This window comes from Papilio polytes, unplaced genomic scaffold (assembly GCF_000836215.1).
Source record: "Papilio polytes unplaced genomic scaffold, Ppol_1.0 DF823691.1, whole genome shotgun sequence".
NCBI classification, from domain to species: Eukaryota; Metazoa; Arthropoda; class Insecta; order Lepidoptera; family Papilionidae; genus Papilio; species Papilio polytes.
In genome coordinates this window covers 43,999-57,134 of record NW_013525513.1, presented here as the reverse complement: position 1 = coordinate 57,134, position 13,136 = coordinate 43,999, and the positions used below count along the sequence as shown (strand labels likewise).

Below are 13,136 nucleotides of genomic sequence, written 5' to 3'. Positions count from 1 at the left end.
ACGAAGTAATTGAAAGACATGGGAGAAGATAGTTTTAGAATAGATGACCGCTGTCAGTGTCCTTTTAAAAGAGGTTGCAAAGTTACATTATCTTGTTTTAATGTTTTTGTGTTTTTTAAATTATTTATATTTTTTTCTTTTAAATACGAAGTTAAAGCATAATAATGTCTATGTTTATATGCGGTAACGATAACGTAGTATGTTGCTAATTCCCTTGCTGCAGTTCCCACATAAAATAAATGTTTTTATTAAGAAACGTTTATTATATTGAGTTGTTATTATTACCTATACTAAACTAAAGAAGTTATTTATTTTAATAAGGCTTTTATTTCATTTATTTTATCATTTAAACCGTGAACATAAACTGTAATACGAATATTAAAAATAAAGTTTCTTATAACAATTATCACTTGTCAGTCATATTGGAAAAAAAGATATTATATTTAACAGTATAAATAAATTAACCTCCTCAATTTTGTGCAATGTTTTAGTAAATCTCTAATACTAGCTGTTCCCGTGCGACTTCATCCGCATGGAATTATGAAATTTTTATTTTGTTGTTTACATGTGTCAAATTATCAATTACAAATGTCAAAATGACATGACATGATGACAACCTTGCTTCCTTGATGTTGGCAGCAACATATGGTCTCTTTTCTACATTAGGGTTTTTATCCAAAATATTTACCCCCTAAATTTAATGGCGTTAAAATATATAGTCTATAGCGTGACGCAAGTATAGGGCTTTTTATTAAAAAAAATGCTGTAATTGCTTACATCTTAGGAAACAAAGAAGTGTGTGTTTACGCTTTATTATATTAGTTTATTATATTATTTGTATTCTTTCAGATATCAATTAACACACAAACAAATAGATCTAAAGCCAAACCATACATAAAAATCAATCAAGGTTCATATTTTTCCGTAATATGGCGTTTTATACAAGGGTTTTCATATTCTTAGTCACACTATACCATGTTTCTCGTTAATATAAAATCTTTTTCTACTTATAGATATCAAAACTGGTACTGAAATCGAGATCCTATAAAAGCGTTAACATACTTACGGCCTGTTCCGCTGGACAACGTTATTAATTTCTTTCTTAAAGAAAGTAAAATGTCCTGTTTATCTTTGTTCGCAACTTGTTTATTGGTCGAACCGTTTCCATGACAATAGCATCGAGACATCGTAAAGTAGGGTGTCCATAATGTTTTGTACATTACAAAAATATTAAAAGTAGTAAATAATTAATTTTATCGACACTATTCATAATTACATTCAAGTTTTTATTTAGATTTTATTTTTGAAGTACTAGTAAAAGGTTTATTAATTTCATATTTAGATTTTTATACATAGGTTTAGATTTAACAAAAGCATCATTGGCAAAAACCAATCCTTCTTTTACATTTTTATTATTCCACAATGTACTGTAAGAATGGAATATATAAGTTTTCACTTACAATATTTTGGTTATTATGCAAAACAATGTTGAATTAAACAATATATCTTGAAATTCCTACCAAGTCACTTTGATTGGTCACCCTATTTGCAATGGCGCCATCTCAAACTGGCTTTCAGCCGCATCTTTCTGATTTCACCGGCTGATAGCCCACTTATAAAGTTCTCGTTATTCTCGTCCTCGAAAGTCCATAACTATTAATCTATACTGAATTATAAAAAGGACAGATTTGTATTTTTGTATGTATTGAAATAACTCTAAAACTACTGGGCCGATTTAAAAAATTCTTTCACCATTAAAAAGCTACGTTGTCAGTAAATAACATAGGATATACTTATTTAATATTTTTAATTCACGCAAACGAAATCGCGAACAACGTAGTATACATGTTATAGAATAGATGTTCGTTTTACACTAACAGCCTTACAAATAAACGCGATATAAAGTTAAACTTAGGAATAAACTGAACATAACCAAAATTTGTACTAACATTTGCTTATACTCAGTTTATTCTTAAGTTTAAATTTTACCGCGTTTATTTGTAAGTACATAAGCGTCCATATATTACCACAACCGTCACAATGCAAATAACAAATCTCAGTTTAATCATACTTTTAAAAACATGCACCAAAAATGCCTTTGATGTACTTTAAAGTACCGACAATCGGCAAAAGGCACGTGAATCGAATTTTAAGAAAAAATCTGTGTCGCGCTTTTTTCTTTGAAATAGAATTTTATATGCATGACGTAGTCTCTGATTAGCAAATAATGTTTCTGAATTGCGTATCGATATTACATTACCACGCGGTTGAAAATTCGTTTTATCTATTTTTGGAACTAAACATTAGACTAACTTCAATTTTTATTAAATAATTATACACTAAAATCTTGGTCTATATAGTAGAAGGTTTTTAGAGAAAATAGTGTATAAAAATTATTCTGCATTTTGAAGATTTTAAGGTAATCTTTGGGATTTGGCATAAAAACAGAACTCATAAAAAAATAAAATTAAATCATAAACATATTACAACGATTTATTCATTATTTATAATAACTACAGCTGAGTATTCTTGAAGATGATCAAACTTCAAGTCAACCGAACAGTCGTGATATAAAGTTTTTCGGCGCATATTTTCTCTCTGAAGATGTTACTGGAAAAAAATAGAAATTGATTATTATCTTCATAGAATTGCTGTAATAATTGTCTAAACATAGTGAATTTAAGGTCTTTTGCTTTATTTAACACTAGCTGTTGCTCGCAACATCGCCGGCGTTAAATTAAAAAATATAGTCTACTCGTTGATAACGTATAGCTTTCTAATAATGAAATAATTTTTGAAATCGGCCCAGTAGTTTTTGAGTTATTTCAATACATACAAAAATACGAATCACTTTATAATATTATTATTAAATTGATATTGATTGTTTTCTATCGAAACCATAAACAACTACTAAATGCCAAGCATTTTTGGAACACATTTTCACAAGCTTTTCTTTACCACTCAATCACAATTTAAACAACCTACTCGAGCCTCAGACATAACAAAATAGATCACAGTGAGCTTACACTGTCAAGTATAAAAACAATATTGCATCCCTCTCATTCCCTTGAAAAAAACAGAGATACAAAAAATACATACTATTTTTTGGAACAACAGGAGCTTCTGTTACGTTCGGTGTCACAGGTTTAGGTTCAACATAAGGAATCGGTTCCTCGACTTTTCCTTCGAACAATACTAAGCCTAACTTATTATCCCTTATAAAGAACAGGAATGGGCGATCGACACGGATTTGTACACCATTCTCTATGAGTGGGATGACCATAGCGGAGGAGGCTGCAGCCGCGACTGTACCCGTTTCATCAACGGCTATGTGTACTTTGTGGATTATATTGCTAACTTGCGACGAACTATTGAACATGCTGGAGAGATCCGCTTTGTTGGTGAACAGTAGTTTGATCTTCATCTGTAATGTAAAAAGAAACACTTTAAAATACTACAATAGCTTAAGCGTAGAGTTAATTGTCAAAAGAAAGTACACCTATAACGTTTTTAAATTTCCATTGGTATTTTAGGCTGTTATGAAAAGTGGTATGTATTACAAAAACTAGCTGCGTGCTAAATACCATATAAACTTATGAATATGGGTAAACAGATTCAGAAATAATTTTAAAAATAAGAAAACATTGTTTAATACGAGTATCATAAATCTTGCTAATGTTATAAATGCGAAAGTTTGAATAGGCGGATGTTTTTTTGTTAGAGTTAGTAGCCTAATTTCTGAAGGGATGTGGATGAAATATGGCATAGATATAGAGGATATTCTAAAAATCAAATAGGTTACTTAGTTTTCTTTCTTTATTTATTCTAGGGAAATAGTATAGATATAACTGTACTCACCGCTCTTAAAGCTTTAGCCATATCGTCACTGTAGTCTATAGTAAACTTGGGCATTTGTAGTCGCACATCTGTCTCTTCCATCAGGCTCGCTATCTGTGGCAGGCTGAAGTATGGGAGATCTCTGAGGAGCTGCGACACGCCGTCATGCTCATATGGGACCAGCAGAAACATTGAGTAACGACCACTCTGAAATTTAACAGAAGATACTTAAAGAGAGTTATATATTTCCTCGTGTATTAAACATAGATATAACGTATCGTTTCCCTCTGTTTGAATATGAAAGAGACGACGACTTTCGGGAAATACTTCCAAGAGGCTGTACTTCGCCCACCCTCGGTAGCCGACTTGACCAATTTTTAATTAACAGGTATCATGCTATTCGCATTTTTCAATTTGATTCGGAATCATTTTACCTACATTTGTAATCAATTTTTCAACATAAATGCCGATGTGATTATAGATATAAATAAGGGTGGTTGACACATATGTTTGTGTTTAAAATCAAACCTGTACAATATAAAAAACATTCCTATCTATTTATTTTAACCGCAACTTCCAATTATAATTAATAACATACGTAAAACAGGAAAACCTTGAATCGAACTGAGATGAAACTTGTTTAGAAACTATCGTCGTTTTTATTTTATTGTGTTTATATGTTAAATGTGATCGTCACAAAATTTGTAAACTCCCTTATATTTCTTACTGTTTTTTGAAAAATATATGGTTTCAAAACTAGCAAAACATTAACGCAACAGCAAAATTATTTATTGAAATTTTAAAGAAACCCACAATACTCAGTACATGCCATTGCCTGTTCTTTTAAAAATAAGTAACTAGGAGATGTTGTCCATCGTATTTCTAAATCTTCGAGCACGTTATGTATTAAAACAAGTTCCATAAGAAATATTTAAAATTAATACAAAACAAGACCGGTCTTAACAAGAAATTAATTTATCGAAATCAATCTGATCAATTTAATTGGTTTTTGTTTTTTTTACATACAAATAATTACGCTTGTAACTATAGGGTGGAATTTTCCATGTGGTAACGACGACGAAGTGCCTTTTTCCACTTATAGATTAGCCGCGCAAATCGTATTTTCGCTAGTGGAAATAAAACACGCGTAAACATATAAATAAATTTTGTATTACGAGAAGTTTCTTACCTAATTTTAATAATTAATTCACCAAATAGAATTGATAAATCCTCCATTTTAAATAGCAAACCACCTTTGACTGAACTATCGCACAACTGTTTCGTCTCGCTTTCATTCCTATGAGCTTATATGAAGGCTGTGCAACTAAAAAGTTGAATTAACTGCGAAACAATCGACAGTCACACAACAGTCGTGCGATAGCTTAGTCAAAAGTGTGCGCACGGTCTAATTAATAATTATACACATACCTATCGAATCTTAAGATAATCATAAACCTCTATAACTTTTTTTATTATGTTAATGTTATAAATGAAAATTTTGGACGGAGGATTGTGAGAGTTTGTAGTCTAAATTGTTGAACGAATCACTAGTAATTTGGCATACATGTAGAACATAGTCTGGAGAAACACGTTAACTACTAAGTTTTTTTTTTTAAATTCGCGTGGACGGAGTTGCAGGCAAACGCAAGTAGGTCATATTATGATCTAAGTTATGTTTAAGGGTTTCCAGTTGCCACAATATTGTTTACAACTTGTCTTGCAGAAGGTCATCAAGTTACAGTTTTATATTTATAAATGTTTTTTTAAGATGACATTGAATGCTCGGGAATATATCCATACTTTGTATTACGTATAATGACGTGACAATGGCATCGATTCACCTCGAAGATGACAATGCAAACGCGAAGAAACGGCACGAGACAAAAATTGTTATCACCCAAGTATCATGTTATTGTGGACTCATTGTAGTTAGAAGCGTATTGTTTCTTCGGTTGCAAAGTTTCTTATAGACAGTCATTTTCAAATTCGCGACCAATCACAAGTAAAGTAACCTATGGTTTTAATTATTATTGATTTATAACGGGCTTACACCTTTGACTAAACTATCGCACAACGGTTGTGCGACTGTCGAATGTCGATTGGTTCGCTACCCATTCAACAGTTTAGTTATACAACTAAAAATCGAGTAGTGTGAGCACCTCCATATAAGCTCATAGGAATCAAAGCGAGACTAAACAGTTGTACGATAGTTTAGTCAAAGGTGTGCGCAAGCAATCCATACGGATATATAATACGTACGAAGAAACCATATCCGCAGTATGCGTCATCGTTTACTAGATCTGTTGCGCATCTGAAATAAACCCTGTTGAAAGTTAATACGGGAAATAACCTATTCCGTATTACAATAACATTTTCCTCTTAAAACTTTTGTCCGTTTTTGTGACAATTTCTGTCACAACAAATTCTGTTTAGATTGTTATATTTGTATAAATATGTACATGTAACTAATTCACCATTCTGGACTGCATTAAGACTATAACATTTTTATGAGTAAAGTACACACTGCTTAAAAATATCCTCTTGTAAACTAGTAATTTTTCAATCAAACTGTCAGTGCCCTTCAGATCACACTTGTCCAGTAGCATTCTATAACTGGAATGTCAATGAACTGTGTTAACGTTAACTAGCACAGCGAGTCCATACGGCTGGCCGTCGCGACTGTACTGGCCAAGTGCGAACCGGGCATAAGAGGTTATGTGAACGAAGTGTAATCATTGTGCGAAAGCCAAGAAGAATAGAAAAAAAAAAGTGTAATCATTTTATTCACGAGAAAAAACCGGTTCATTCGACAATTGAAGAGCTACCGCGTTATTTCAAATATTCGTACCTCATAAGGCAATTCTATTGCATGTGCTCTCAAATCATCCACATAAGCGTAGTTTAGTCCAGCCTGGAGTTCCATCATGGCGACCGTTTGACATTTGCCCTGACTTTTGAAGCAAGCGCCTCGCGTCAACTGAGGATTGAAGGCGTGCTGCCAACTGCTCTTGAAGTATAACGAATTGGCTAACATCAACTCTGACATAGGATCTAAGTGCTCTGAAAATTTGTTCAAGACATACTTTAAAAACTTTCTTGATTTCTCTATAAATCATTAAAATTTCAGATGTTCTTGCAGTTTTTTTTAGATTTTGACGATAGGATAATATTCATGTAATACGTACTCCTACAATAGACACTACCATTTAGTTATTAGTATTCATTAATGAAATATGCACAAATTCAAAGATTTTCAAACCGCAGAATGCAAAACAATTAGGTACGTTCATTACAAGACAAACATAGTAATAGTTCCTTAAAAGCTTAATGTTAAGCGTAATTAGAGAGTAATCGAACTTACCAGGCTCCACTAATGTATTGATCAAGCCTTTAGTGTTATCTCTGACCCAAGTGTTTATCAGATCAGCAGTAGGCACAGGCTCGTGGAAATTAACAACACGAACTTCGGTCAAATATACTTTATACAGAATTGTTATATATTCCCTTCTTACACTTACTTTAGGTGCAACAAATATCGCATTTGAATTTAGTAGAGTAACCGCAGAATCGTTCGTCTGCAAAATATTAAATTAATTCATTAAAGTATTAGTTTCATTTGCTTTTCCGTTTGTCTAGATAGTCGAAGCTACTTTCACGTAACTTGTATCTTGGAAAACCCAGGCTTGGAATTATTCTAGGCATGAATGAATTAGAAATCTAATCTTAATCTTGATGTTAAAGCCATTAAATCTTCATCTGTTGAATATAACGATGAAATCACCTAAAATTGGAAAAACTGAAGTAATTTTTGAATTGGGTTTGATGAATATGACTTTTAACAACACAAAAAATAATAACTAACAAATAATTAACTTTAGAAACGTACCTTTAGTACTGAAAGGTAAGCATTCAGTTGTTCCCTAAATTCATCTTTATCAGAAGATAACCTTAAAGCATTTCTTATTTCAATCGCTGTTTCGCCCGCCGCTCCTTCCAATAACATCGCCAGTACAGATTTGATACTAGCAGGTGATACGACCACATTGCCTTTTTTATCTTCAACAGCAAATTGCAGAAGATCGGTATCAAAGAAATTGAACCGGGATATTTGCGGTTTGCGTCCAGTAAGACATTCTAGACTTTGAAAGCAAAGGAGTGATAAAACTGAAACATAAAATGTCTTATTATAACTAATATCTTTCGCCCGTGACTCCGTTAGTGTGGAATCAAAAAGAAGTGAATAACCTATGTGTTCTTCCAGACTATCCTATGCATCTACACTAAATGTTATCGAAATCCGTTCAGCCGTTTAGGCTACAAACTCTAACAAACATCCATCCATTCAAACTTCCGCGTTAATAATATTAGCATGAAAAGTATGATTTCTATAAAATTTTGATTCTACCGACTCGCTTGTTGAATTAATACGAAAATAGTACTGGCATAGAACGTGGTAGGAAAAAAGCAAATTACAGCAATGCAAATTGATGCGTTAACTTTAATGAGGTCTACAACATTAAGAAGAAACTTATAGGTGAAAACTGAGTTATTGAGAGAAACCATTCATTAGGTTTGAAAATATCTCAGCTACAAAATGTCCAACTTGATTTTGATCATGTTTGCTCTTCTTCATTCCGTTTTGCTTTTTATGGAAAAACCCGGTGAAACCGGTTCAGGCATTTTTTTAAATACTTTAGTATCTATTGCAAACAAATCACTCTCTTTCTATTAGTATTGATAATCTTAGGATTGCATTGAAGTAACACTTCTTTGGAGGAATTTTCACATATTTTTTAACCAATTTTAACGTTTTTTGGCATTTTAATAATATAACAATCTAAACGTACAAATATAATAAACGGCATAAAGTAACATTAAAGCTATAAACTACAATAATTATAAAAAAATATACAATAGGTGTAATACCAAAGGAAATGCATAAGAAACAAAGGTCACTCATAACTATTCAAGGTTAAATGTTTCGTACTCACCGACAAAAGGAATCAAAACCATTTCGACTAGATTGAGGCAGATTTAATTAAATTTTAAATTTCATTTATAAATGAAATATCAAAATCAACATTAAACATCACATTAACACAGGTGATCTCCACGACAACTTGCTGACGAATGAAATTACGTTTACGGACATTTTACTCGATAGCTGTTTATAGCAGTTGTAACGTTTTTTTTATAGTTTAAAAGATACAAAAGCTCAATTATAAAAACCCAAAAATAATGTTTTAAATCATTCAGGATATAGAACTGATATACCATTTGTACATACTATAAAATTAAAACGAAATAGGGCGGTACTTCCCTGATTTCAAATTAATATTGTTCAAAAATTTCATCATCGTGACAGCATAATAGCAAGCATAAATACAAGATAGGTACCTAAATAAGATCTCGACGTGATACGTAATTGACACATGGAAAACATTTTTTCCCCCGATGAATAGGAGTTGAACAGTTACTAATAACCAACTACCCCATAATTTCACAAAACTTTGGATTGGAATTAAAAAAAAAAGCATCAGAAATAATTTTACCAAGATCGATGAGCACGTTATGTTAAATTTCTCGCTTTACTATGAATTTATTTCATAAAGGCTTGCTTTCTTACTTAGGCATGTTTTACTACCAATCTCGTTTCTTCCTCTACCGATATACAAGAGACAAAATAAAATACGGTTTTAAAAATATCACTTTATTGTCCGGAAACATAAGGTTCAAAATATTATATTTTTATGTGTTGATAAAGTCTATTTGAATTCTTAATTTATTTTCATGCTATTGATGTTATTAAGATTTAAGAGCGCCGTCGGCGTTGCTGGGGTCGGAGACACGTCCTGTGAACAGCAATTGTCTGGTCTCCTCGTCTTGTATGAAGAACATGAAAGGTCTGTTCGCAACCAACTCGTAGAAGGATTCCTCTTCGCCGAATTTGTTTTCGAGGGTGATTTCTATAACAAATAATGGTTCAGTGAATTACGAAATTAGATAAGATGTTATTATTGCGATGTTTATACATATATCAAAAACAAGCTAGTACATTTTATAGAATGAAGAACTACCACTACAAAAAAAGGCGATTCATCAGATTTCGCAAAGAACAAATATGACCCGTAGATTTAGTATGAGAATCTACAATAAAAGGCTTTTTGATTTTATTTTTGAGTACAAGGTAAGTTTTCTTAACGTACCAGTGGCAGAGTAAACCGTGCTACCCAGTTCGTTGACCTCAATGCCGGAGCACTGAAGTATCTTGGACACCTTTATGCGCTCCAGCTGGCCGTGCGCGATGCCGGGGAACGACGCGGTGTCCTCGAATGCTTGACGAATACCCAACTGGCAAACATAAGATGGTAATTTTGGCTGGTATTTATAGATGTAAGTTGATTTCATGTAGTTCTTGAGTGTCATAACATACAAAGTCTTATTAAACAATACAGTAACAAGTCAAAATCTATTATAACAATATGGCGAAACGGATCGTAACAAATTACCTCTTTTAATATGCTGTCTAAGATGGAAGTGTAATCGAATTTGAACTTCGGCAGGGAGACGTCTACCAGATGTCGCTGCAGTCTATACAGTTCGGCGCGCAGGTCACTCAGACTGTTGTAAACCCGCGGTAAGCCGGTCAATGTGTTAGGAACCACGATGTACATTGCGAATTTTTTACCCTAGACAAAAAAGAATATTGTTTAATGTTTTTTTAAAGACTAAAGATAAAGTTGATTGTCTATATTCAAAGTTTGGAAAAGCAAGTGTCCAAACTTTGAATCCAAGAATTGTCCAAAAGAGTTCCAGACACTTCACCAAGTGTCTGGAACTCGAAGAACCAATCGTGCTTGATCGATTAAGGCTTTTCAAATACTGATGAATTTTCAGGGATTTTACTTTATTGTTTCAGATAGATGTTGATTTTCTATGCGAGTAAAAATTATTTACCAAGTACGGCATTCTGAGAATCTTGGCGTCGAATTTCGCTGATTCCGTGAAGTAGAACTTGTTTCTGACGTTCATGAATTCTACCGGTTTAGTATCTTTGGCCGTGACGTAGAAGTTGTGAGTTGTGGTCTCGTTGGGAGTGAATTGATGGACCCATGTGCCTTTGAAGTACAGTGTGGTGAGTACCAACAAAGCAATGTTTGCTACGTCATCTGTGAACAATTTCTTGTATTAACTATCATTCTCTTGAACATAAACAATTAAATTATCAATCAGAAAGTATTATTTCAAGATTAAAATTTAAATCATGAAAGTAGAATCTACAAAAAATTACTTCGACGAAATAACTAAACTCTTTCTTTACTTTTCTGTTCTAGTCCCTAGTTATATTAAGGTATGTACTTGTAATATATGCATGCAAACCTGAATTAACTAGATTTGGTAGACGTCCTTGTGTGGTATTAGCGACCCAGGCATTGATAGAACTGGCCGCCTCAACTGGTTTGGTGAAGTCAATCTTGACCAGCTCAGTTCTATAATAGTTCTCGGCGATAGCAGCGAATCTCTGACGCAATTCACCATTCTCGCCGACGTATATTCTGCTTCCCATGTTTAGAATATATTTAGAGGATTTCGTCTGTTAACAAATAATTGATTTGTAGTGTTAGGCAGTATGTTGTATGACCGCGGCGGAGAACCGATAATAATTGTGAAGTTGTTATGCCTACGCTTAGCTGTTTAGTAGTAATAGTCAGTAGAATAAATAAAAAATAAAAAAAAATCTTAATTGATCCAAAACAGTTTTGTACAGTTAGTGGGACTGTCCCCTGAGCTAGTAATAACTGTGTTTCAGGAGGCAGTTGCAAACAAAGAAGGATCTTTTATTAATTATTCTCTTTATATAGAAAATAATTACCTTTAAAAGTATTCATCTTTAACAGCATTATAACAAACAATGATTTATATAATGCTTATATAATCATTAGCAGTTATAATTGGTGAGAAAAAACCTGTCTGTCTGAATAGATCGCATAGTAATCGATAGACGTCAATCTTGTCTTGTTGAGGTTGAATTACCTTCAACAATTAAGTTTACCACTCTTAGCCAAACAATGAATAGAGCTTTATAATCTAATCATCTCCTTGCCTTACGATGTTTCAATTCTCTTCACATAATTTCAATAATTGTTCTATGGATATTTTATTTACCGTGTTATGATATGTTTGAACGTTGTTTTTTTAAATGTTTGTAAAGACATTAACTCCGTACTAAGAATGGACGAAAAAATATGGTAAAGACGCGAGGTCGCAGCCATCTGAATGATAGGACCATAAAATAACTTAGATAGAATTCATAAATGTTTACCTGCAGGGAATCCAATATGCTAGCGAATTTCTTCCTGACTAGAGCCTTGTCGAGGTCAAAGCCTAACACGGAGGCGAGTTCCGCCTGCGTGGATCCGGTAGCCGCTTCAGTTAGAATAGCCAGTGCTAACTTCAAGCCCAAAGGCGATAGAAGGAAGTTATTATCTGCAGATGCGGCAACACGCTGAAAACATTATTAATTTAAAGTAGATTTTAGCTTGTAACTCTTAGCAGTTAGAAGAAATTATGGTTTAACACTATCAGACCGGTCTATTATTTTATTGCTCCTATTGGAAAAAATAGAGTAATATTATACAATAATAAATCCAACACAGTTAAGCGTGATGTATTTTACAGATTACTATTTAATTTTGTTCGGAACGAAGAAACAAGTGATCATCAGAACATTATCTCGTCTTGTCGTAATTGAAGACATGCGGTTCTTGAACCTGCATTTAGCACTGAGCGAGACATAACTGACGATAACCTCTATTCTTTATACGTTTAGTGACATGAATGTCCAGGAAGGCGGTGGACCGCATTTTGTGGAAGTTATTGAGGAAGGGCTATGACCAACATTTGACAGATAAAGGCTGTTGATGATAATGATGATGTCCAGTACCTTAGTAAGAGTCCAATCGAATCTATCGAAGTCAGCTGGTGCGGGGTTATAGTTGTCCGTGGTATCAGAATAATCTATGTCTTGTAGTGTATTGTTTGGAGATAAAGCAGGAGCTTGCCCTGCCTGAGGTGCTGGTGGGGTTTTTCCATCGCCGAAAATCTGTTGTATAATATCCGATGTCAAATATGTCTGGCATTTCGCTGATTGTGTGAATATCGCTGGAAAGAGAAATTACGAATTAAATTGTTTATAGTCATTGTAAGTGTGAGTGAGCGACCGGACGCGGCTAAGAGTGGACGCGTGTACCGCGTCTCAATAGTGTAGTGTTCAATATTGACGTCGCGCTGAGATAAGG

At 33.4% G+C, this 13,136-nt stretch overlaps 1 protein-coding gene across 1 annotated transcript in view; it reads right to left on the bottom strand.

The window, feature by feature from the left end:
• Nucleotides 1–2,467: 2,467 nt before the first annotated feature.
• The window catches only part of LOC106104033, an 18,614-nt gene continuing 7,945 nt past the window's right edge, over nt 2,468–13,136 (bottom strand). Inside the window, exons 2-15 of the mRNA XM_013283971.1 lie at nt 12,782–12,999; nt 12,161–12,343; nt 11,218–11,431; nt 10,795–11,006; nt 10,347–10,526; nt 10,044–10,188; nt 9,648–9,803; nt 8,829–8,855; nt 7,724–8,001; nt 7,199–7,412; nt 6,686–6,897; nt 3,859–4,044; nt 3,100–3,424; nt 2,468–2,610 (exon numbers count right to left, since the gene is read on the bottom strand). Of these exons, the coding sequence (XP_013139425.1) occupies nt 2,552–2,610; nt 3,100–3,424; nt 3,859–4,044; nt 6,686–6,897; nt 7,199–7,412; nt 7,724–8,001; nt 8,829–8,855; nt 9,648–9,803; nt 10,044–10,188; nt 10,347–10,526; nt 10,795–11,006; nt 11,218–11,431; nt 12,161–12,343; nt 12,782–12,999 (2,609 nt within the window). The 3' untranslated portion in view covers nt 2,468–2,551. The remainder of the gene's footprint in view (nt 2,611–3,099; nt 3,425–3,858; nt 4,045–6,685; nt 6,898–7,198; nt 7,413–7,723; nt 8,002–8,828; nt 8,856–9,647; nt 9,804–10,043; nt 10,189–10,346; nt 10,527–10,794; nt 11,007–11,217; nt 11,432–12,160; nt 12,344–12,781; nt 13,000–13,136) is intronic.